The sequence below is a fragment of the Electrophorus electricus genome, chromosome 10 (genome assembly GCF_013358815.1).
Source record: "Electrophorus electricus isolate fEleEle1 chromosome 10, fEleEle1.pri, whole genome shotgun sequence".
In the NCBI taxonomy this organism is placed as follows: Eukaryota; Metazoa; Chordata; class Actinopteri; order Gymnotiformes; family Gymnotidae; genus Electrophorus; species Electrophorus electricus.
In genome coordinates, this window is record NC_049544.1 from 5,346,727 (window position 1) to 5,372,343 (window position 25,617).

Here is a 25,617-nt window from a genome sequence, read left to right on the forward strand (position 1 = left end):
TAAGAATCGGTTGTTAAAAGAAGCAATTCCTGCTTTGCTGCATCGTCACTAATGAGTAAATTCCACATTAGTTATTCCTCCAAACAAAATCTTTATTGGTGATCTGATATAGAAGACACACACACATACATACATACATACATACATACATACATACATACATACATACATACAATGATAAGGTATCTAAAGGACCAAATAGCTTTAACTTAAACCAAAGAAAATGCAGCATGAGCTGCTCGAATAATACGGATTAGGTCTGACACTGGGCCATTCAGCATGGTAATGCTTCAGACGGAGGGGTCATTAACAGAGCTAATGTGATCCAATGCGCTTTTATGTAAAATGATCGTAACATGTAGCCCTGTCAATGGGTTTTTTGGCCTAAAGCCCTCCTGAACAACCATAGACTAAATCAAAATCCTTTTATTTGTGATTTGCTTACCTTTATAGTCAAAGACCAGGCTTAATTTGTAGCAAGGCAACCAGACCAAGAGATCTTAAATTCAGTGCACAGTAACAGAGGAAAAGCATGCAACTAAATTATAATGAGTTTGTTTCAGTTTGATTTAATCATAGAAACTAAAACCTATCAAACAGTTAAAGCCTGTTTTTGTACTTCTGCAATGATCTTAAAAGGTTATTCTAAAATAGATTATTTTATGATATAGAATCAGCTAAATCGTTCATAGCATATAAACTACTATTTTTGCCCTGACAATACATAACTGTGCTAGAAGAGAAAGTAGGCAATACCTGACATATTCCATTAAGCCTGAACACTGCTTCAGATGTTAAGATGACGTTTCTCCAATATTATGGCGAATCGCCTCTCGGGCTGCATTATGAGTGTGGTGAAGTGACAGGGACTGAGTCAGTACAGCTGTGACTATAGAAACAAAACTCACTACTAATAAATAGTAACCCCAACATCACTCTGCGTCATCTCCGGCCTCCTCATCGCTTATGCAGAATGCAGGCTTCAAATGCAGCAAACCAAACCCAAAAAATGTAAAAGTGAAGAGCTAATTAAGTGATTTCCTACAAGTGGATGCTCCCTGCATAACATGTGACTAAGAGTGAACGGCAGCAGTTACGAGGCGCTAAACCTGCGTCTAAGGCAGAACTGGAGGTGCGCCTTTTCAGCCGACCCGCCGCGGCTAGTCAAAGTTGAGCACGTTGCTGCTGTCGAAGTGTGTGAGCACGTGCTTCTCAAAGAGCTGCTGGTCGCAGTCCAGGGGGAACTGCTCGCTGCACATGGGGCAGACCTTCCAGTGGCTCTCCACGTGCTCCTCAAACTTGGACTGGTCGTAGTGTGGCGGGAAGATGACCTCGCACAGCGGACAGCGCTTCTGCAGCTCCGCGCTGGGGGAGGGGCGAGAGGTACAGGAGGAATGATGTGATGAGAACAAACAGGGGAGGCTTAAGGGACTGGCGGAACGTGAAAGAGAATATGGGTGTGTGTGTGTGTGTGTGTGTGTGTGTGTGTGTGTGTGTGTGTGTGTGTGCGTGCAATAAGCTGTTTTGATGATGCTGGAACAGCAGGCGGGCAAAGGCAGTAAAACAGCATGTGTGTGTCAGGCGATGTGGGTGGTCTGTCTAGCAATTCCAGCCACAATAGACGTCTCCTGCAGAGGTCAGCAGAACGAGAGATAATGCCATTTCCCTGAGAACAGCAGCAAGAGAAGCGCACGTGTGCTTTACCTGGATTCAAAGCAGAAGGGCGTGTCGTTTAGGAAGTTGGTGGGCGGGTCGTTGACTGCAGGCTGATCATCGGCCTGCTGTGGAAAGCACGCAGGTAAAACACCTCGTTAGTTGGCACACGGGGACAAGAACCTGCGCCTTATAATCAGTGACTTTGGTGGCAACATCCATGTGATCAGTGGATCAGGTGACCACTAATAATGGTTGGTTAGAGGGCGCCAAAGCTCTGACCGGCCGCGGAATAGGGTGAAGCAGAACAAAACTGTCGACTAGCCAAAGTTCAAACTACCCATGTCAAATATCCCCAACCACACTGCCCTAGCAATCACAGTAACTGTGCCCAAATGAGGTGATTACGTGGATGAATGAACAGGTGGCCATGGGGGAGGTTTTTTTTGGAACGCAGAGGACTGTGGTTTGTGCGGGGGAGGGTTTGGGGACTCACAGTGATCGCCTGCTCCTCAGGCTCCTCCAGGCCATCCGGGCGGCTGAGGTTGCGTGCAGGCTGGCTGCATACCACGTTGCTATCCCAGGACGGAGGGCCGGTAGGAGGCAGCCTGGGCATGTGCTCGTCTGAGAATTCCCCATCTGCGCTGTCTGGACCGACACACCCGAGAGCGTGAGAGGCCGCGGCGAAAGGGACACCTGCACGCGCTGTGACAGTGCTATTAACAGACCTAGCAGGTAGCGAAACATGTGGGATGGCATACTGACCCCTGGTTTCAGACAAGTAGGGGTTGCCGAACATCAGGTCTGTGGGGCGCTGGCCCACCAGGAGAGGAGAGGGCGTGTCCTGGGGGTATGGCAGCGGGTACTGCAGGAAGTCGTCCTCTTCCTCACGGCTCGTGCTTCTCTGCAACTCCTGATGCCAAAAGACACGTTTACTCAACGTCTGCGAACTGCCACATAAGTAAGAAACTCCAAATTAAATCGCAACACTTCTTAACACGTCGTTTAAATTCAAACGCTTCAAATTTAAGTGTCAGTTAAAAGTTTTACTGCGTTTCGGGACGGCCAAAAGGGAGCGAAACTGAAGCAAAGACTGAAGACTTGAGATCTAGCAGCAGATCTTTTTTTGTTGTTTTAATTGACGGTGGTTCCGATTTCCACCAGTTTCCCCCACTCTCCATGTTTAGCTCCAGACAATACATCACTCACCACAGCGTTTTAGCTGCAGCACCGTGGACGCACTAGCCACCCTCATACACATTTTAATTAGCCCCTTAATTAAAACCTCCTCCGTTTGTTCAAAGGGACACAGGCCTCTGCTTTTTATTGAAGTTTTCAGCAGGCGCCAATTTCATTTACAGTCTCAACCTCAAATTGGGTGATTTTTTTTTTTTTCTGCCAGAACGCCAGGCTTTTGCGCTCGGGTCGCCTCTCTGCAGTTAAGACTTTGGCCCCGCCCCCTTTTGGGCCGCTGTGCATCCCTCACTGTGGTCCAGAGCCCGTGAACGGAAAATACGGCCCTGCTGGCACCGGCGTTCAATTAGAGAGATACGTTAAACCCAAACCAGAGCCCGGGAGGGAGGCGGAGGGGAGGGCAGTGTTCCATGGGCATTTTTAGATTGGCACGAGTCTATAAAAGAGAAAACCCAACGCGCGCACCCCCTCCAGCTTCTCCTTCTCTTTGGACAAGGCCGCCAGGTTGTCCTTCAGCTCCTTCAGCTCACGGCCTTTGGCTGCCACCTGGCTCTGTGTGAGGAAGAGGAGAAGATTGGCACGACGTTAGCAAAGACGCACAAGCCAAAGCGACGTGCGCTATAGCAGGTTAGTGTGGAAGGGAGAAACATCAGGAGGGGAACCCTAAACAACAATCTCCTAATGGGCGAGCGGGAACAGTAACTTCAACCTGATTTTCCCGCGTCACCGCCGATGTGGCACGAGTGGACGGCAAGGCTAGGGTCACGTTACGGTGCCTCAGCGGGTACAGGGAAGACCCCCGTATGACGGCCGGCCGAGCGCACACGAGCTGCCCTGCCTCCGGAACCTCGGCCCGTCTTTCTCGGGCTCTCGTGTAAACAGCAGTAAAAAGCTGTCTCCTGCTCGGCACGCTCATAAATCCCCTCCGTCTGTGCAGCCGGGATAGTGATGAGGTAGCGCTCCCCGGAACAGCAGCTCTGAGTCAAAGCAGCCGTAGACAGAGAGGCGGCCCGGCACAAGCTCAGCTACAGTCTGCATTATTGACATCATCAATTTGACATCATCTTAACTGCACCAATTAGAGACACAGCTCTCTCATTAGTGCATGACTGGGTTTCTGCTCAAGTTAAGTGTGTAGCAAGGCTCGAGTACGCTTGGCTGCATACCAGGGGAATGGTATACTCTCAACGAGTCACGCCAGGCTACTGGAACAGACAAGTCTGAATTCACCCAGTCACGCATGTTACTTGGCCTACGCTGACCTTGTAGCGATCCTCCTCGGAAGCCAGTTGCAGCTTTAGGCTTTCATTGGCCTTCACCTGCTCCTTCATCTTCAGCTCCAGCTTCGCCAGCTCGTCCATCAGCACGCTGTTGCGCTCCTTCTCCTCCTGCATGGGGCGGGCAGGGGAGGAAATGTGCACGCGGTTGAATCGAACCGACTCTACAGAAAATCGGCAGAGCAGACTAAAACCCAAACGTGAAAGGTGCCTCACACTCAACATCTGTTTGCACTTCCGGTACTTCTCGGTCTTCTCGGACGCCTCCTTGCTGATGCCCTTCAGCTTGCCCTGGATGATGGCGTCCAGCACGGTGTCAGAGGAGCCAGGGCTTCCTGTCTCGCACGCACGCACGCACACACGCACACACGCACACACATTTCTGTTGTGGTGCTGGAAACCTCCTCCTGCGGGAGGCTGCCCATCTTTCACTTACCCAACATCAGTAATCAGATGTAGGTCACACCGCGTTGCAATTACACACACGACCCAAAGCAACCAAGGGCAATAGCAGAGCTATAATGGCCTGTGACTGAATGATGTGTTTATGTAGACTACATGGATGTTTACCTGGCACTGACGCCTCTGGGCCGGCAGACAAAGGACCAGCTGCTGTCTCTGAACCTGGACTTCTCTTTACCTGAGAGAACACAATGTCCTGTTAGCACTTCACTAGTTGCTGGAAATGGAACCTGGTGCATTGTCGCAGCCTGATGACCATTACACGAGACTGGAGGGTATTGCATAAATGTTTAAAGGGAAACTGTAAACATGGGGCCAGTTTACCAGACATGGATTACGCCTAAGATTGTGCCAAAGACAAACCACAATTAGAAAGCCTTTTTTTAGCCTTGATTTGGATCTGGGGCCCACTGTGTGTAATGTATTCATGTGCATTGAAATCTTGACTAGCTGCGCGGTGTGTACTACGCTAGATGATCAGGACTGATGGAGCCCCGGGAGGCGTTCGCTCACCCCTTGCTGCTCGGAGAGCTTGACCACCTGTTTCTGCAGCCTCTGGCACTCCTTGTACTTCTCCTTATAATGTTCTGCAGCCATCTGTAGCCTGAGCTTCAGGTCCTCCACCTCCCTCTGCAGCTCGGCCACCACCGAACCCTCCAACTCCCTACACTGCTCAGAGATGTGCACGAGTCACACGGATGTAGCGACAAGGGTTTGGCTGACGTTGCCACCTAGACCCCCAGGATGTCCGGATGCCGCCAAGGCGGTCCAGGAGGTCATGGCCAGGGCCCCACTTACCGCCTCCTGCTCGGCGGAGCTCCTCATCTCCTCCAGCTGCTTTTCCAGGCGGTCGGCCTCGGCCCGAGCCTCGGCCTGGCCCTGCCGCAGCGATTTGGCCTCCAGGCGTGCATGATAGAGGTCGGCGATGCCACGGTCGCGCGCGCTCGACGAGTCGCGCAGCTCGGCGGACAGCATGGCGGCCTGCTGCTGGGTGGCCTGCAGCTGCTCCTCCTTCTGCCGCAGCTGCTCCCGCAGGGCCCGGCTCTCCCCCTGAGGACAGGAGCGCACGGTAAACGCGCGCGCGCCAAGCGAAGACTCCGCATCTGGGAGCACTACCTCCACACGTAACTACAGAAGCAAAAACACTGCCTTTCCACCTCAACAAACTAATTACTGGGGACCGAAATGCTGCCCCCCAGCCCCCCCCAAAAAAAACCAGCTTATATTTTGCTAAATGGGAGAAAGGTATGCACTTGGCCGGAGTGACCAGGAGGAGCAGGTTACCGAGGGTGAGCTGTTGGCCAATAACTGGCGGTGCTGCTTGTCTTTCTCAGCCAGGCAGGCTTTGGCGCGGGTCAGCTCCTCCCTCAGCTGGGCGATAGTGTTCTCCTTATTCACGTCCACCGATCTCAGCATCTGCAGCTCGGCACTCAGCTTGGTGTTCTCCAGCTCCCGATTCTTCAGGTGAATCTGAAGCGCGCACGTGCACACACAGGGCAAACCGTTAAAAGGCTGGCTCTCTCAAGAAGACTCCAAGTCTCCACTGTGCTGGCATTCGCACGCAAGAGCTCACTAATTATCACCAGGCTGCATTTCTGCTTTGCCGGGAAGCGTACCTCCAAACTGAAATTATGACAACTGTAAGACAACACGCAGGAATGGGGCTAACCCCCACCGCCGGTGGCAACAGCAATTAGGTGTGGGGCAGCATGTGTTTCCGTAGATAGGGAGTCGCGTCACGCCTAGTTCTCAGTGCCCACCACAAAAAAAAAAAAAGGAAGCGCTTCCTGTGTGAACAGAGACAGAGCCTGGCCTGTTCACAGACATCAAGTAACCGGGGGGGGGCATGAATAGAGCTCAGACCCAATTAAGGTCTGCACCAGGAATATCAGGGCGTAGATTTATTACGCCTGGTGAAAATAGGCCACCTTTGTTCACTTTCTCTAAACACCTAAAAAAAATCCTGGCAAGCAGTGAATACAGCCAATAAAAGGCAGAGGCTGGTTTGCGTGAAGACGTTAAAGCGGAGGGCGGCCGTGCTACCTTGTACAGCTCTTTCTCGTCCTTCTCATTCTTCAGCTGAGACTCTAGTGCTTCCTTCTCCACAGTGAGTTTCTTCACACGATCCTTCAGGCTGAGGGCCAGAACATAGACAATCAAAGCAATTACACAGAAATTCCTAGCCATGCATGCTCACACCAGCAAATGAAAACACCTAGCAATTTAGGGCTTGGTTTGTTTTTTTTTGCAAACTTGCTGAAGATAAAACCAGAGCCCAGGGATGGAGCCATTCTCCGGCAGAAGGAACCCGGGCATTTGCGCGCGGCAGGCCGCGCTTCCCACAGCGAGCAGGCGTGTTGGCAGACGCACCAGTCCAGCTCCGTCTCCTTCTGCAGGCCCTTCTTGGTGACCCCAATCAGGTCCTCCTCCAGCTGCAGAAGCCGCGCTGTGCTGTCCTCCAGCCTCCTCTTCACCTCCTCCCTCTCCTCCTGCAGGCTCTGAGCGGAGAGCTGCAGCTCCTAGCACAAAGCCAGATGCATGTGAGTAATAGTAGTATTACTATTCTTTTTTGATGTTTTTAAACGCACAGAGTGCACAGGAAAGTGGTAGCTTAGTGGTTAAGGTACTTGACTAATAATCAGAAGGTTGCCAGGTAGCCACTGTTGGGCCCCTGAAGAAGGCCCATAACCCTCATTTGCTCAAGTTGTATTCAGACATAGTTGTAAGTCGCTTTGGATAAAAGCGCCAGGTAAATGCCGTAAATGTAAACATAAACCCTACAGTATCAAGCAGATAACAAGCAGATAACAAAAAGATCAAGGCAACATCAGAAAGCAAAACCATTCTGGAAATACTTGTCATCCACTAAATCACTTTTTAAACACCATACTGGGATTAGGGTGAGTGATGTTTTTAAAGCCCTACTGAGTATACATCATGTAGAACTGTAATTATGAAAAACGTAGAGCAGGATCCAACAGACTCTATAAAGATACCGGCCAGATCGCTTACAAATCCGTTACTGCTAGGGTCACCGATACAGTACGCTTCATCGGTAAAATCTTTTGGAATTATTATAGCAGCACATAAAACAACACATAAATGTGTTGTCATAAAATTAGCAGCCACAAACAAGTGGGCAGGCCAGCCGTCCGAACTGTGCGTCCCACTGGTCCTCGTGCACGTCCCTCTCTGCTGGGAGAGCCGCCTTAAAACTGTGACGCTAATGGAATTCATGTCATCCACGAAATCGATTATTTTTTTTTTTTTTACAGCGTGGAGACCCTACAGATTATGCAAAGGCTCACACTAGAGGGTGCTGACAAACTGCACTGGACGTGCACTCGACACTCAACCGTGATCTCTACAAGAGGGAATAATATGAGCAATGACTGGTGTAAACACACGGGTCAGCCACTTTTTGATGTGATCCAATTTAGCATGATGCAACAAAAAAAAGCCCCTCCTCTTCCTCCTCACTGATGAAGGGGGGTGGGGGGGTGGGGAGAGAATGGGGAGGCCGTTCGCAACATTCGTGCGGAGGGCGGGTGTGCCCTGCTCGCTCACCTGCACCTCCCTCCTCAGCTGGGCGCTGCTCTCCCGCTCCTGCTCGCACTCCTTCTGCAGTCTGTCCCTCTCCTCCATCAGCTCTTCCTTCTCCTTTTGCAGGAGCGCCAGGCTCTTCAGCAGCTGCTCCTTCTCCACGCGCACCTCCTCCATCTTTTGCTGGCAGGAAACCGAGGGCGGACAGACACGGCACCGGTGAGCGCGACTGTATGTCTAGTCATGGCCGGGTTCTCTTAGCCCGAGCTGTCCGAGCAGGGTCGACGCGCTCGTCGGGCTAGAGAACGCTGGCCAGCGCCTCTGGAAGTTAGGGAGAGAGGCGCTCACCTCCAGGTAGCTGGCCTTGGTGGTGACGACCAGGATATCTGATCCACCCTCGTCCTCCACGGTCAGCAGCTCCTCTTCAGTGGGGCTGTTGGCACGGAATTGGAAAGGGGTGCTTGCCCCACGGATCTCTCCTTTATGCGTGACGTAACAGAACTGGTAGAACTCTCCGTCATCATTAGGAACATAGTAACCTGGAAAAACACCAACATTCAAGAAGTTACGCAACATGAAAAGGCGTTTGGATGGACCGATTTCACCAAAAGCCCATATATACTAGAACTCTCTCTAGAGAAAGAAATTCATTTACTATTGTATTAAACATTTAGTATCTCCAATTCAAATTCTCGTGGTTTACAATTCACATGTGCCAACTAAAACTAAGCCACCTCAATTGTGAGCATACCAGGACATACCAGTGAACTGCCATCATGCCTTTTACAATTCCAGGATGGGACCTAAACCTCTGCAGTTAAACTGCCCATCAACACTCAGGCACTCTAACAGGGAGGCCCAGTGTTTCATATTTTACTGCGTCCGTCATATGGATGTGAAAAGCGGAGGGGGCGCACGCATCTCGGTGCCGCGTTCGTGTCAGGGACCAGTTACACAAAAGCATGAAATACTATTGCTACCTTGAAAAACCACCGATCTGTTAACTGCGGTGCCTGGCGAGTAGTCCTCTGGCAGAGGAGACCACAGGAAGGTGTAGTAGTCCCGTGCTGTGCTCCAGCCAACCTGCGAAAGACAAACAAGGTTCGTATCCTGATCACACGAAACTGAAATGGGGACTGCTTGAATCACTGGAATCACAATTTTGGCTTGTGCGACATTTACATGTAAGAAGATTTGTTATTGTATACTTTGTGTCCAAACGCAGATGATCCAGATGAGCGTTCTGTGGGTGTTTGGAGATATCAAAGCAGTCGCATGGTCCAACAAGTGATCAATTTTAGTTTAGTCAAATCCATAGCAACCTTTAACCTTTAACCAGGTCATATAGAGGGTTTAGCCTGATACAACAGACTTCCCATTCGGTGAAATACCTCATCACTGTGAACTCTTCCCCACACCCATCAGAAAGGCCATAAAAAGAACAGGACTCAACAAGTTCATTCCATATGAGTGGTCTGAGTGTTTGTGTGTGTGTTTTGTGGCCTGCATACACACACGTACATGCATACACAAACACACGCGCACATACGGAGGTTCTCACACACGCGTGCGCACCAGCTAATTTAAACACAATAAATGGCATGTTCAGGCGGCAGTGGTCCAGCCCGCTGTTGGACACTCTCGTTTGCATCGCCGTAAGGCTTCTCAGCGTCTGAGTCGGGCAGAATGCTCGGCCATGTGAGTGCGTCCGTGATCCGGAAGGAGAGTTCCAGGGGCACGTCTGCCCAGGCTACCGCTAGTGCCATGCCTCATGAACATGTTCGATCGAGGGAGCACAGCTACAACTCAGCCTGAACAGGAAGAGGAAAATAGGTGAAAATTTTACACATACTTCAAAATGGAAACCAAAATGTAATTATATGAATTTTATGTGTTGTTAACTGATGGCTGATGAGGGGGTGTACAGAGAATACATCCATAACTTCAACCCTTTGCCATAAAGCTGTCAAACAAAATCAGCCTCACGTCTGACTGGCTGCGATTCCAAATACATACACACACGCACACGCGCTAAACAGGCCTGCTCCCTGCTGTTACTATCCAAATAGGAAACCTATAGCGTCAGGGAGGTAACACATCTGCGCACGCACACACACACGGGCCCAAAAACGCACAGTCACCGCTGAGCGGGCACGGTTAAGGGGCTACTCTTGCTGCGCCGCACCGCAGATCGGAACATCATTAATGCCGCTGGAATCCCCAGACCGTACCAAGCGGAGTAGCCTTAGGTGCTGCAGCCGTAAAGAGCAGGAAGCCATTAAAAGCAGTGTCATTACTGCGCGTTGGACACGGCGCATTCATTAGGCCTGCTCGGGGTTAGAGGGGGCAAAGCCCCAGCCCCTGCCTGCCTGCCAGCAGGGAGAGAGAAAACGACCAGCAGGAGGCCACGTGACGTTGAGGGAGGGTTTTGGCACAGATTACAATGTGGTGATGGGATTACAAGCACCAAGACATACAGTACATGCAAGTTGCCCTGGCGTAACATTTGAGATTGAACTAGGTTTCATGGTACGCTTCCTAAATAAATAAATAAATAAAAGAATTATAACTGCTCACTTCCTTAAATAAGTGCACACTAATTAGCCTCTGAAAAGGAACACATGCACATCACATATCTGTACAAAACCTGCAGCAATGCCACCTCGCTCGTCCTGTATTACATGTTGGACCTGTCTCCTGTGTTTGACATGACGTGTAAAAAAAAAACACATGTAAGTGCAAATAAAACCTTGGTGTACATGCATCCTGGTGCCCATCAGGCTAATTTGTAACGTGGCCAACATCAAATCTGAATGCGTTTAATGACGACGACTCCGCTGTTTATGTGTTTAATGAATGTGTTTAATGACGACTCCCACTCAACTCTCTCCGTTTTGTGAAAAATAGATAGCTACTTATATTTGGGACTTTGCGAGTGCTCTTGGATAAGTACGTTAGATGACTAAATATATGCAAAAAAAACACACCCATAAAGAAAAACATCAAAAGCGGCAATTGTTGCTTTGTTACATGAGGGTGAACGTTATTTACCAACAGAATGCGGTCAATGGCAAATGGGAAAAATATTTTGAGCATGATCACGTAGGAAGAAGTACAGGAGTGAAGGGAAGTTCCTAACTCTCAGTCAGAGAGAAACACAGACTTGAGTCTACCTGCACCGGTGAGGGGAACATATATCAGGCCGCAATGCCGATCGCTGCTCCCTCTCTGACAGGATAATTACAAAGTGCTGTGCACCTTCTCCACCCTGATGGCGTGTCCCAACACTCCAAATATGACTTTCAGAAATTTTCAAATTAGGCCTTTTGTGAGCAGTCCAAATTCAAAAGGCTACGGGGTTTCGTTGTGCAAGACCATAAAGCAATGGTTTATTAACTCAGAGGGACAGAAGCAAGTGAAGAGCCCTATTTGAGATGTGATACCGAGAGGGACTACGGTCCCAATCCACTCTGAAGACAACAAAAATCCTTAAACGTAATGGTGGCTTCAAGGATCGCACGTCTTCCCGATTTGGGTGGTGGACTGTGGTAAGTGGAGGGAAAGTTCCCAAAAACTACACAACACAAGTACTTCCTCTTCAGGAAACAATTATCAGCACAAGACAGGCCGTACAAACAGAGGGCAAAACAACAGCTCTGACTGAAGCCCGGACATCGCAGACTCCCCCGCTGAACACCAGGGGGCAATAACATCCTACTGGCAGCCTCCAGCCACAACACGGCTCCGGGCAAGTGACTCATGTAGCAGGTATCCATCATGCCACTGTCAAGAGTTTGGCACGACACCCGCTCGTCTGTCAGTGGAGTCTCGGCCATGTGAAGGATTTATGGACTGTGTGGTGTTCCTCCCCAGATTTCGCTCTTGCATCGAGAGGGCCTGCACTCGCTGCAGAACAACACAAAAACATGCCTCCCTCCGGGGCACCGGCATGTGCTGTGTGCCATGAAACAAGAGCCTGGAGAACAGGCTTCAATCTCCAGTCAGGATTCCTCATAGAGGCCAGTGAGCCCGAACGAGCCAGAAGGGCAGCGGTTGCAAGGGATCAATTATTCTGCAGGAACTTAGTCCGCCCCTGTTCGCCTTTCTGACCTGGCGGTCATTTGTCTCCATTTTGTCCGTGCCCTTTGCGTAATGCGCTCTAGCTTGTGAAGAACTACCGATAGGGCTTTCATACATCACACGTGTGCTTTTATGAATAATAACGGCTTGTGTGCGCGCGGGAGCCAAACGGCCGGAACTCAGCGTTTTTCAGTGTGCTAATCCGAAGGCCGCTAATTAAGAACACTGCCTACTATGCAACACAGTTGCAGAGAACCAGAAGCCCCCCATGACAGCTCGTTGTAAAACTGTTTCATCAAACTCCAGCACACAGACACACACACTCACAAGCTCTAAACGGCCTCTTTGATCTCATCAGACCTAAACCCAGACACCGACTCTTGCCTGTCACCATCCTTCCTTCCATTTCCACAGCCATTAAGTCAGCCCGTTCCCTCTCTCTGTGTATCTAGCAGTAGTCGTCTCAGCTTTTTTTTTTTTTTAAAGGGTTTTCATTTCTTCTTTCCCAGCAGCAGCTGTGCAGAAACTCCGGTAGGCAGAACAAGCCAAAACAATAAACTTACTATGCCAGCACTCATAATTCATCTCTACACGTTCCCACAGCCAAGCTACGATAACTCACACGTCACAACACAAAGTGTTCACATACACCTCAAGGTGATATGTTGCACAGTACCAGCATCAAGCCGCCACATATGAAATATTAATCAAGTATCAAAGAATAAGAATGATGTTTTCACCTCATAAATTGAACTGATTCCTTCCATGAAATATAAGACACATGCATACAAATACATGGAACCCTAAATTATTCTTATAGGCCACCATACAAAAAAATACAACTGACAATTTAATTATCCTTGTAATTGTCTTTTTTGTGTGGTGCCCCATAGTACAGCAGTTAAGGTCACAAAACAGTTTTGATGCTCTACAACCAATTTCTGCACACATACACTTACCTGAAGGCAGTATAAAAGTTACAAACCTGAACCCCACAGGGTACCTTATCATAAAACACAGATGCAGTTTGCAGTAGCATCAGTCAATGTTAACCAGGTGTGTTGATGCTGGAAAAAAGTTTATCTGGTCAAATGAACTGCACCAGCGAGATCAAAGGGATGTCGCAAAAATCATAAGGCAATGGACACATCATGCACAGCCAGGACTGTTCAGGCCCAAGGGAAGATACCGTGCAGGATGTACAGGTCAAATCTAGATACATTAGTTGCTTTAATAGCTGCAGATCAAAGCCTTAATCCTCGAGCACACCTTAACATCGCAGGAGAACGCATTCCGTCACTGAGGGCCACCATGTGTGTCTATTGATGGATAATTTCAGCAAGACGACACCCCGATTAATAATGCAAGAATGTTCCTGCAGTGGTTCGAGGGATGTCCAGGTGAAATGGTCTTAATGCCCTAGCTACCAAAACCCACTGATCACCTCTGGAGTGAACACAATATCCACGGACGATGTCACTCACACACCTCAGGCTTGTCTGCTTGGTCGGCTTTAACAGCAGGACAAAGGACCTCTGTTAATTCACTGGCTGTTGAGTGCCTGTTATATAGTCAGGATATACAGTCAATGTCTGTCATCGGGGCCAAAGGCCGTCCAGTGCGCTGCTAAACAGAGGTCTCCATTTTCTGGTCAGTGAGTTTATAAAGAAGTCAGACTTGTAACTGTACACTAAATCTGCAAAAGCAAACATGACAGTGTAGTAAATGTGCATCGCTTGTATTTTGTAGGATGTCACAAGAGCACAGGTGTTCCACTGCCCTAAGATCATTTCAAACTTAAGACGCTCTAGGAAATGGTTGAATCCCAATTGAATTTACTATATACTGAATAAGGGATCAGTTTGAGACATTCTCAAATGTATTTCAACATTTATATTTATTTAAATTGCTAGTCTTCAAACAAATGCATAGGCCTGTTTAACTGAATGAAAAAGTAGTTCAAGACACTCGGTTTTAGTCACTTTTCCATCCTTTATGACTCAAGCCCTTATATGCTCATTTTCTAATTAGAAATTCCAAATCAAATCGACAACATTCAATAAACATTTATAATATTGCTAAAAAAAGGTTTCAAACCCCCTTTTTCAACTGAATATAATCACACTGATAACATGGAGAGAACATTTAATTTGAACACATAACAGTTTTACACACACCGGAATTAAGGTGATAAAGGCTCCCGGTAAATTATCTCCAGCATTGGACTGTCAATGCACCTTTCCCAAAGATGCTGAACTCACTGTTACATGCATAGGCTGAGTTATAAAAAACCCTTTGTTGTAAGCATCAGAGAGGGTTATTTGCACCTCTCTATGATTACCTTGCTCTGGTAAAAGTACGGTTTTGTATGAGCCAACACAAAAGAACATTATCTGGAGAGCCAAACATTGAAGCCTTGTGTTTATGAAAACATTTTATTTGCCTCAACCCAAATGATGGGTGTCAGAAAACGAATTAATCGTGACTGTGGAAACACATGACCATGAAACATTATGTCGGCTCAAATAATCATGACGAAATGGACTTTCACTTATAAACAATTTCTGGTTGTGAATATTTTTACTTCATGCACATAGTTCCCTTCCTTCCCATTGGCATTTTGATGATGTGTTTGTAACTGCTGAGGTAACTCATGTAACTTTAAATCTTTAGATTCTTGATGGTACATTGGAAACCAAAGTCAAAGCATATAGCTATCTCTGTGATCAGCATTTTTACAGAAGACCTTTTTTTTTTAAATAAAAAGGGACAGAGTTAGAGGTGACTACCTTGAATATTCCAACCCAATCCTTGGGGTGAGGTGTGATGAACTGCGTGAGAGTGTAGTGGCACTCCAGAGCAGCGTGGGGGAGATAGCTCTTCCCTACATTCTGGAAGATGACATGGGCAAAGTTAGATGTTTCCATGGTGTTGCTTGCTGATATCCCTTCTTGGAATAAGGCCATCTGTCAGTCAGCAGCTGGTCCTGAGGTAGAAACAGAAGAAATGAAAGAGCAGACAGTTTAACTTTAGAAATATATTTTATATGTAGCACTTCCCCAAACTAGACTACAAATAAGGCAGTGATCATAAACACAGATCAGTTTAATTAACTGCATTTGTACATGTACAGTGTCTTTTAAACAGATGATGTCACAAAAATGATGTCACGAAATCTAGGTTTAAATGTATAAAGCTCATTTTTCATTTTAAGAGGCACAAGAACCATTGGTATCCCCCTTTATGTGAAGACTATAATACATAATTTTGAAACCTTGTATCAAACGAAACTATGACAGGGTATACGTTTTAAATGACAGCACAGTCACATGCTGATGACTCAGCATGTAGACGTTTAGGAGGAGCACAAGGTTTGCTGAAATCATTGTTTAGCTTCTAATGTAGACTAATGAATTCTGTTGCAAAGATGGTAATTATTCAGTAAAACTAGAAATCTTTTTCAACAATGAGTATTCCTGTTAACCTATGCTGTCAAAAGTAAAGACTCTTTCAACATTAAAAAACAGTGGACCAATCATAAAAAGACTTTTTAAACAAGCATTTTTAAAGAGGGTGTTTGTGCAGTTCAATGACCATTTTATGCTTCTCTGACATTGAACATACAAACAAATAAGAGTATTTCTAATCATCACTGCACTTGAAAGTAAAAGCATGTAGGCTAAGTGTCCGTGCACTGGGATCATCCACTCGTGATACAGGAAATTCGTGGTGATTGCTACCCCGAGACACATTTATACGATTCAATGGTGTGAACATACATTTATATTCACATGTGTAAATACATTCCTAAATAACGGCGTGACGTCACACACTTATCCTGTGGGTGTGTGTACAATCGACATATATACATTAACATACACACACGTAATGTGAGTGTGTGTGGATTAATTGATTCTCATTCGGATGTTCGCATTCGGATTGTTTCGGTTTTATCGGATTAACAACTCTCGGTTCACATTCACGTAAACGACAGGCCAAACCCTTCGTCCACTTTATAAACATCTAGAGTCTGATAGCATGACTGTTAGATTAGACAGGTTTTCAGCAACCACGCTAAAGCATGATTTAGACAAGCGTTTAAACAGTGACATGAAATTTGCCAATCTAACTAATTTAGCCATCATTGACATCTGATCATTTATAACATAGATAACTTAACATAGATAACTTATAACTGGTGGTCCAAACAGCCTAAAGTTCCAGCAAAAATCGACTACCGTGGGTTCTCGATTTTAGCCGTAATGAGTTAAAAACTGATAACTAAGTACAAAGTTCGTCGCTATTGCATAACGTGAACTAACTAGAGCTAGGTTAAGAAACTAGCTAGCTAGCCAAACACTAACGAACAAGAACAGTATGTGGCTAATAGTAGATAGCGAAAACAAGCTACAAAAAAACGACACGTTATTAAAGTTATTTTAGTTCTGCGGTCACAGGCTAACTAAGTTAACGGTCTGAATTAGGAGCCACCTTACTGATTAGCAAGTTGTTTGCGCTGAGACGGGCCGCTCTAATGAGGACAGACATCGTTAGTTATGGGACCAGATTATGCTGCTATACTGTTAGCTAAACTAGCTAACCTAGCTGGCGAGCTGTTATTTATGTTCGCTGCTGGTTAGCGTTTCATCCTACTCGGATTGAAACAAAAAAAAAGGTTTTGAATACGCTTACACTAACTGCGTATTTTTGCTGTACGGGGAATAAATATGCGATTAACGGTAAAAACGAGTAAATGTCGACCTACCTCATTGTTAGACAACGAAAAATCCTCGATAATGTTATTGACGCACTTTCAAGAGCCCGTGCATTCCCCACTCGGCTTCCCGGAACTCGACAACAACGAACGTCATTTCCACTCGCGTCTCCCGTTTGGAGACGCTATTATGACTCCATTTACTTGTAGATTTATGGTTCTGATTACTTTCAGCGATGTGGAAACGTATTCCATGACAGTGTAGCTGCAACAATATTCTAATCTAGCAATTTTGTGACATCTGAGATGAAAATCGAGGCTTTATAAATTACAAGTTATCCGATAAAACAAAGTAGCGGTAATATCTTACACTATAGATCTAAGTACTGCTTTTCTTGCGTCAGATTCGTTATCCAACGCACAGAATAAATATAGACAATTAGAATATTTCGACAACAGAATCTTTAAGAACCGGACAAAACCAATTAATTAAAAATATCAAATGATCTCGCTATCTTTGTAAACTATCGACAACAGCCCTCATTTTATTGTGCTTATCCAATCAGACTGTGACTTGGAGGGCTATCCCGCCTTTACTTGATTTTCGTTGGAGGATGGGTTGAGCAAGACCACAGGTGTATGGTCAGAAGTCACATCACTCACCCTCCCCACCCGACGCGGAGGTCAGCAGCAAAGCAGCATGGCCGCGCTGTTAAGGAGGTCGCGGAGTCTGGTGAGAAAGTGCCGTAACCATGTCTGGTTGCAGGGTATGTTCCGTCGAACTTATTCGCAGTGCTCTCTGCTCTTTGGTATGCGTTATGTGTTTTTCCACTGTGTCTAGAACTATAGCCAAAAAGAACGACAGTTGTTTTATTTCCCCCCCCCCGCTCCAAATGCAATTTATAGCCATGTATAGTTGTAGCCATGTCAATCTAAATCCTGTTAGTTAAAATTACGTTAGCGTGTTGGCTAGCTATTAAGAGCACTAATGCCATGGATGTGTCATTGTCAGGTCCTGATAAATGTAGCCATATGCTACATGGTCTGATCTTTGTCAGAATTATGAGCAAACATAAAATCTAAAACAAATTGTGTCTTTAAGGGGTCTGTTCAGAGTTGTAAGGTGATCTGTAATGTCAGATTATGCAAAATGTGCAGAATGTAGCTTCATTTTGCATTTTTTATCTACTGGAAATCTTGAATAAATGTTAATTGCGCCGTTCACCTTGCGATTATGGGAAGGGCATCACTGTTGCCCAAGTTCACATGTTGTTCAAATATCACTAACAGGTTCCAGGTCCATGGCTTCCAAAACCCAGGTGGGTTTTATTGGCCTGGGACACATGGGAAATCCAATGGCCAAGAATCTCATCAAACACGGGTATCCTGTGATTGCCTCAGATGTTTTTCCTGAGTCTTGCAAGGAGCTACAGGAACTGGGTGCTCAGGTGTGGACAGATCAGTCGTAGTAACGAAAACATGTTTCGACAGTGCAATGAGATGGCCATCATTTTGTGACTCTGACTGAAAATAAATAGTGGTATAAACAGGGCATTTAGTTAGTTTGACATGCATCTCTCTTCTAGAAATGACACGTACGACAGCCCAGCTTTTCTCTTTTTTAATTTCACACTTGCCATCCTCCCCGCTGGCCTTGTGCCCCCTGGTCTTAGATCCTAGACACTCCAGCAGATGTGGCTGACAAGGCGGACCGCATCATCACAATGCTGCCCTCCAGCCCTAACGTTATTGATGTGTACACAGGCCCCAATGGCATTCTGAAGTAAGGTTCTTTTCCCTTGTTATTCCTCTGTCTCGCAACCTTTAGTCATAATTGTTTGTTCAGTGCAAGGTCATTTATGTCACATTTTGTCACGTTCAGTCTTATATGAAACTGTACAACAACTAGAGGTAATAGATCAAATGTTCGGGCATAGAGTGCAACCGAGTGTTGCAAATCGCCAATTGTGTGATGGTTCAAATCGAAAGCTAGAGTGTTGGTGTTGGTGTATTGCCAGTCGTTCCAATCAAAATCTGTTCACACGTGTGCTTTCTCACATGCCTGTATCTTTGCTGTTCCCACACAGGAAGGTGAAGAAAGGCTCCCTCCTCATTGATTCTAGCACCATTGATCCTGCTGTGTCCAAGGAGATGGCCGTTGCTGCTGAAAAAACGGGAGCCGTGTTTATGGATGCCCCGGTGTCTGGAGGTGAGGGCCCACGCCGCGTCGACATCGCCATTCTAACCAAAACCAGACAGGACTGTTTGTTGGGTGGTAATGTTTATTGCTTTCACACATGCGCAGGCTGCACTGATTCACAATGAGACACTTTCCTTACACTTTGCTCAGTATGGGAAATGCATGATTTGAGCCTGAGTCATCTGTTACCGGCAGTGGTGTCAGAGAATGGAGGAAAAAAAAAAAAAAAGATTCCGATTGAGAGGGAAGGACAGCAGGGTCCTTTTCTCATAGACGAGCATGAACAAATGAGCATTTAACATTCAAGCTTCAAGCACAGTGAGGTGTCCAACTGGTCACTGGGAGGGGGGCAAGCTTCATTCAAATAGCTACACTGAAGTTGTTGACGTAGTTAGCATAAGAGTTGAGTGGGTGAAATTGATATTTGAAAACACTGCTTTCCTGTTATATTTCAGAAGCTTGACTGCAATCAGTCTCAGGAGTTCTCTAGGCTGCCTAAAGTAGGTGGATTTAGTCAGTGTCCATATGTTTGCTTGCCAGAGCTGCTGTACATTAGTAGACTACAGCACACATATCTCTCCCGCTCTGTTCTCTCTGTATTTCTCAGTCCACAGTGACTGATCTGCAGTTGTGCAGAGGGCAGTGAGCATTTTGTGCTTCATCTTGGTGTCCATTTTCCTTAAACCAGACAAGTGCTCAGACAAGTCAGACAAGTGCTCCCAGCACACTTTGTCTTGCATCCTGGGCTCTCTTACCTGGCTGGTTTCCTCTGTCTCTATGGATACCTCACCGATAGAGGCACATGCTGTCTGAGCACTCGAATCACAGTATCTAAACAAAGTATCTCAGTCTTCTATTCTTCAGCCAAGTTCCTGTAAGCTGTGTGTGTGTGTGTGTGTGTGTGTGTGTGTGTGGTTGACATGCAGCAGCATAGTGAGGGTAAGCAGGATGCCACTGAAGTTGCACAGGGATGTAGTTTCACATATCAGCACAGTTTCACTGTCCTTCAAAATAGCACACTTTTAGACCATTACCTTTCATGTGCAATGTAATGTTTCACCCCCTGCGTTTACTGCTCATGTAGAGACAGAGGCCCATAAAGAGAGGGAGGCCCAGTCTGTCTCCACTGAGCCCATGTTTGTTTTATGTATGCGTGTGTGTGTGCGTGTGTGTGTGTGTGTGTGTGTGTGTGTGTGCGCTCGCGCGTGTGGGGGGGGGAGAATCAGAGAGGCAGTGGGGATAGCGGCTCATGGCATTTCCCACACACAGGCAGACTCCTGGAGTCTGAGTGCGCGCGAGCACGTGCGCGCGAGCGCGGTAAATATGCACATCCATCATACAGCCTTTCTGTTTGCTCTCCACCTCTCCAGTATGACCCACTTTCTTTGAGCTCCTCAGCCATTTTTTACGATCCAGTCGCAACAGATTAATGGAGATTTATGCCTTTCCTCCCCTCTCCCGCTGCACCAGGCTTGAGCTGCTCCAGCCCCTCACGCCAAGCCTGACTGGGGCTGGCCGAGTACTGCAGGGCTCATTTGCGAACCTTTGGCTCCGAGTGCCGCCGTCTCTCTCGGTTAGCTCTTAATCCGGCACGCTGCCACCTCCCCCGCCCGCCTCGGCCCAGAGACTGCTCGCACAAGAGTTTCAGTTCCATCCCGGGAGGGGACGGGGGCTGCCGGCGAAACCGAAGCAGTATATGATTATCTTCAGCCGTTCCGGATACGCACGTCGCTCCTCCCATGCGCGTGCTCTTCCCCCAGTCTCATCGCTGAAAAGGCCGGGGTCATGCACTGGCAGGTTTCAGCCAACGACAGCAGCAGTGAAACTAAAATCTTTGGTGAAGGTGTTCCGTGCATGCAGGAAAATGAAACGGGCTGTATAGTATGATGCAGCCGAGTTCGTAGCACACATAGTGTGTGTAGACGGTATATTTTAATGGGACCATGTTTGTGACTCCTAAATATGAGGGGAGGACTTTTTTAAAATTCAGTCTGTCCCTGTTGTGTCAATGTGAACCCACAACAGTCCTTTAATATACGCTTGGCAGAGGTGCAACAGATACCTCACGTTCTAAGGCAGCTGGGTGTATTCTACTCAGTCAGCGCCCGCTGTGAGTTTAAAGGCCTGTATTCCCTTTTAATCAGGAACTTGGTGCCTCTGGCTTTTTGGGCACGCAAACAGCAATGTGCTACCAGTTTTCTTTCCTTAAATTGTTACCTCTCCCGACTAGTCTGCGTCAGCACGGTTTGAAGCTAGCGCCACCGAAACGGCTCTTGGCTTCGAAAAGCGTTGGTAAGAATTCCACAGAGCTGCTCACTCTCTGAACTCGGCTCGGCCGGTAGACACCGGTCTGGGTTCTGCCTTCTCGAGAAAGCTGGCCGCCATGAGAAAGCAAGCCACAACAAAACCGGGCCTGACGTCACTGCCGTCCGCGTGTGAAAGAAAACGGCGGTAGTTCCAGAGCTTTCTCCGCCTGTGTAATTAAGGGCCTGCAATGCTGCAGAAGCTCAGGAGCGCCTATCAAGCACTTGGCTTCTCCATATTTGACTTTTCGTGGTTGTTGGGTTCTTAGCTTTTGTTGTTGTTGTTGTTGGTTTGGTTTTGTTTAATTTTTGCTGCATACCTCAGAATGAATGAAGGTATGTAGCAAAGTGGACGTGCCGTGACACCTAACGAACCGAGTTGTAGGCGTCTTTGAACTGCAGGATATCTTTCTTTTTTAATGCATCATTTTCTCAGCAACAGTTGCCATCTGTTGACACTTGACTTTAAGTAGAGTTTGTCACTTATTAACAAGGGCAGAGAATCTTTCATCTACTCTTTAATCTACTCTTTCATCTACCGCAGCTACATTTAGTCCAAGTAGCACACTCATCACTCACAACTTTAAGTAAGAATGACATACATAATGCATATTATGATTATGCACATTAATCTGTGCAGCCCTGTTATTCGGACTGCTTTCTGTGGGCCATAGCAGTGAACAGATGGATTTTCCTAGCTACAGCACACCTAATTCAGGGTCAGGGATTATTAAATTGCAAACCCTAAAGTTTGGCACTCTGGCCTTCCAGAAGATTCATCTGTAAGGTGCCACCATTACCGCATTTGTACAGGTGTTGGAGCTGCCACTTCAGGAAAGCTGACCTTCATGGTGGGCGGAGCAGAGGAGGAGTTCACAGCAGCCAAAGAGCTGTTGAGCTGCATGGGTGCCAACGTAGTGTACTGCGGTCAGGTTGGCACAGGGCAGGTAGGCCCCCGGCGCTGCACGCAGGCGTCCTTCCGGGCTTCTTCTGTCTGTCAGGGATGATTGGTTCCTGTTGTGTGTTCCTGTGTTTCTCGTAACCACTTGACAGGCGGCGAAGATCTGCAACAACATGCTGCTGGCAATAGGAATGATCGGGACTGCTGAGACCATGAACCTGGGCATCAGGTAGAGTTTTGCAATATCGCTGACTCCTGAAGGTGACTGAACAATAGTCAAACCGCTATTACATTCAAGCAAGCCTCTCACTCTTTTGTGGCATGTGCAAATTGAGACGATTTGGTCCCCGTTTAGTCAAAATGGGAAAAACTTTTTTTTTTTTTTTTTTTTTTAAATTAATTAATTAATTTATTTATTTAATGGATGCGATTGCATGACCAGATTTGTTCACCAGCCCAGGTTTCTTGTGCAGATGATTTTGATGACTGCAGCCTCTGTTCTGATCTCCTCCGGCAGACTGGGGCTCGACCCCAAGCTGCTGGCCAAGATCCTCAACATGAGCTCCGGCCGCTGCTGGTCCAGTGACACCTATAATCCCGTCCCGGGGGTGATGGAGGGCGTGCCCTCAGCCAACAACTACCAGGGAGGGTTTGGGACTACACTGATGGCCAAGGTTGGAGAATCCCACCCCCATTTACTTGTTCTTGTTTTGTCTAACACCTCATTTTCCATACTCCTCCACACCTTGATTGTCTTTGATTGATTCTTTACTTATATAATAGAGCATATGCCAAGTGTTTTGAAATGCTTTACTTATTACTGTTACATGTCTTGTCAAAACTACCCTACAGATGAATGCTTCGAGGTCCGTTTCTTTGCGGTAACGTTGGCTACATTTTACCACAGGATCTAGGACTTGCCCAGAACTCGGCAAGCAACACGAAGACAGCAGTGCCACTGGGCTCACTGGCTCATCAGATATACCGCATGATGTGTGCACGCGGCTATGCGAGCAAAGACTTCTCCTCTGTCTTCCAGTTCCTGCGCGAGGAGTAGGGCCACTAGGGGCAATGCTTCTCAGCCTAAACATAGCCTTATCCTACATCGACTGGCTCGTCACGACTTGGCAGGCATTGCGCTCAAAATCTGTTTGTGCTGCATCGTCATGAGTGTTCTCTAAGACCTGTTTTATCAGGGAGTGAGTAGAGCGGTAAGAGGGAATATTTAAAAATGTTACGTAATTTTTAATTTAATTTTTTTAGCTTGCCCTGTGTAAACCACACTCCAGCATAGGACACTAGACATTCAATGCGAGGCAGGGGTTGGTTTGGTTTTTTGTTTGTTTTCAGTTTCTCCATTTTGTTCTGTAGACTAACTTATGAGTGTGGTCAGTGTGGTCAGTTTGGACCTGATCTCATGGTTTTTGCTGAAGGAACTGACAGTAGCTGAAAGGAAGAAGTGACATGTTTAGAACCTACTAAATATAAACACGGCACAGCTCAGCCACTGCACACCTTAACCTGTGTTTCAGTGGACATCCCCGCTTATTTATTTTCTCTTCTCATTTGTTTTTAGAGGGTACGTTTTTCTTCATTATTCATCTTTCCATGGACTCTACTTTCTGAATTTCAGCTGTAAAGTCTGGCAGGTTTATTTTTGCAATGGAATCTGCATGCTATATCGATGTACCTCTGAGTTTGAAATTAAAACAGAAAATCAAAGAGAGGGGGAGTTGCTTTTCACAGGACTTGGCACTCCAGGTCTTGACCAACAGTCTCACTGACTCTTATCCTTTTATGTTCTTATAGTTTATGTTTTCAGGAAATGGGCAGCTGGGACACCCTGAGCTCATTTTCACTGGTTTGGTAGGCCATCCTAAAGACTGAAAGCATAACAACCAGTCACGCCTCTGTTATTTAATCGCCCGACCTTTCATTTGAAATATGCCCCACTACCCTAAAGTGTGAAGGCTAATACATGTTTACTAATGTCATTTAGTAACGTCAAAGTCACAGTGCAGCTATATCGGGAATGAAAAGATCGGAACAGCCAAGGTCTTCAGTGAAAGTAAATCTGATACAGCAATGAAAGTCTGGGACTTGGTGCGCGCCTCCGCAACCTTGCTTTGCCATGGTTGGGGGCATCGTGTATCCACGGGAGACTCAGTTTTCAGTGGTTATCTCCCACCAAAGATCACCCGCCCTGTTTCACGACACCTCTAATATCTGTACTTATATTTGACGTGATATGTGATGTAACTATGTTTGCACTGGGTTATAATTTTGCAGGTTGCACTTGCAACAGCTGTAGAGCTGTAGTCAACCACTTGTAGGAGAAATTGCTACCATGGCCTACAGAGTCACCAATACTTCTTTCAAGCTACTACAGAATTTTTATTGATGTGAACATTCACTGAATTGTACCACAGTTTTGCCTTGCTGATTCCCCCCCCCCCCCCCCCCCATCGGTACTTTCACATCCTGTTCAGATTAATCTAGCTAAACATTTTGAACTTTTGAATATGCATGTACAAACAGCTCATGACAGAAGTTGTCTGAAGTGTGCCTTCAAATTTGTTCACAACTCCTTGAGTGCCAGCATTGTAAAATGAATGAAGACCTCAGTGGAGTTGCGCCAAGAACACTCCTTGACGCACTTCAGTGAGGACAGAGGTAAGCCCGGCCTCTTTAGAATCTATCGAATTATTAGCAAATGTTTATGAAGATCCTATTATCGCACCAGTTAAAGAGTAAAACCCGCTGAGATCGCACTCCTACCCACTTTGTTTCCATCGGAGGAGAACGGTAGGTGATGAATTTTATAATGCAAGTGCTGAAAGGGAAATTAATTTGCCTTTGCAGAAACTTGCGCTTTTATGACCACATGAGTGCAGGACCTATTAATTTCTAAGCAAAGCTCTACCACTTTCAATCATCCACGCTAAGGAGTATGAAGGCGGATCGTATGCAAGTACCCGTCAGGAGCCCATATTGTCTATGACACCACGACAATGGGAGTTTTTACAGGGTTGATTGGATGTTCATTATCAGCATGGGCTACTAGTGCTGTGGAAGTGTTCCTCCCTGTACCACCTTCAGCCATGATTACAGCTATTTTGATCTTATAGGTGGATCATAAGGGAATTTCAAGTCTACTTGTATATGTAACAGCATGGACAAATGGCCATTGGGCATACTTTCTGTAAACAAATGTATTAGCAACTTGGCAATTTTTAAAAAACTGCCATCAAACTTTTGCTTTTTGCAAATTATTAGCAACATCTTTTACT

The 25,617-nt window shown here is 46.6% G+C and overlaps 2 protein-coding genes across 3 annotated transcripts; one reads left to right on the top strand and one right to left on the bottom strand.

The window, feature by feature from the left end:
* Nucleotides 1-71: 71 nt before the first annotated feature.
* On the bottom strand, nt 72-17,082 carry tax1bp1b (Tax1 (human T-cell leukemia virus type I) binding protein 1b). 2 transcript variants are annotated; one of them, XM_035531170.1, is made up of 18 exons: nt 16,975-17,082; nt 14,999-15,195; nt 9,110-9,212; nt 8,478-8,668; nt 8,154-8,312; nt 6,957-7,105; nt 6,630-6,720; nt 5,871-6,056; nt 5,385-5,636; nt 5,100-5,255; nt 4,695-4,764; nt 4,341-4,459; nt 4,110-4,235; nt 3,313-3,399; nt 2,419-2,566; nt 2,150-2,301; nt 1,705-1,781; nt 72-1,365 (listed from the first exon to the last, which is right to left on the bottom strand). In XM_035531170.1, the coding sequence occupies exons 2-18, from the start codon at nt 15,173-15,175 to the stop codon at nt 1,161-1,163; spliced, it is 2,448 nt and encodes an 815-aa protein (XP_035387063.1). In that variant the 5' UTR covers nt 15,176-15,195; nt 16,975-17,082; the 3' UTR covers nt 72-1,160. The 2 variants fall into 2 exon arrangements, with proteins under 2 accessions (XP_035387063.1, XP_035387064.1); XM_035531171.1 differs by lacking the exon at nt 3,313-3,399.
* Nucleotides 17,083-17,582: 500 nt separating this feature from the next.
* Nucleotides 17,583-24,053, top strand: hibadhb (3-hydroxyisobutyrate dehydrogenase b). The gene is made up of 8 exons (XM_027000051.2): nt 17,583-17,690; nt 18,214-18,371; nt 18,597-18,706; nt 19,011-19,132; nt 22,240-22,373; nt 22,480-22,556; nt 22,845-23,001; nt 23,235-24,053. The coding sequence occupies exons 1-8, from the start codon at nt 17,624-17,626 to the stop codon at nt 23,382-23,384; spliced, it is 975 nt and encodes a 324-aa protein (XP_026855852.2). The 5' UTR covers nt 17,583-17,623; the 3' UTR covers nt 23,385-24,053.
* Nucleotides 24,054-25,617: the final 1,564 nt, after the last annotated feature.

What these genes read in the sequence shown, in the direction of transcription:
- tax1bp1b (XM_035531170.1), bottom strand. Translation starts at nt 15,175, where the DNA reads ATGGCCTTATTCCAAGAAGGGATATCAGCAAGCAACACCATGGAAACA. An exon ending in GCTCCGCCGAGCAGGAGGCG is followed by an intron (nt 5,256 to 5,384) that starts GTAAGTGGGGCC and finishes ATCTCTGAGCAG; the next exon opens with TGTAGGGAGTTGGAGGGTTC. An exon ending in AGCTCTCCGAGCAGCAAGGG is followed by an intron (nt 4,765 to 5,099) that starts GTGAGCGAACGC and finishes GTGTTCTCTCAG; the next exon opens with GTAAAGAGAAGTCCAGGTTC.
- hibadhb (XM_027000051.2), top strand. Translation starts at nt 17,624, where the DNA reads ATGGCCGCGCTGTTAAGGAGGTCGCGGAGTCTGGTGAGAAAGTGCCGT. An exon ending in TACAGGAACTGGGTGCTCAG is followed by an intron (nt 18,372 to 18,596) that starts GTGTGGACAGAT and finishes CCCTGGTCTTAG; the next exon opens with ATCCTAGACACTCCAGCAGA. An exon ending in GGACTACACTGATGGCCAAG is followed by an intron (nt 23,002 to 23,234) that starts GTTGGAGAATCC and finishes ATTTTACCACAG; the next exon opens with GATCTAGGACTTGCCCAGAA.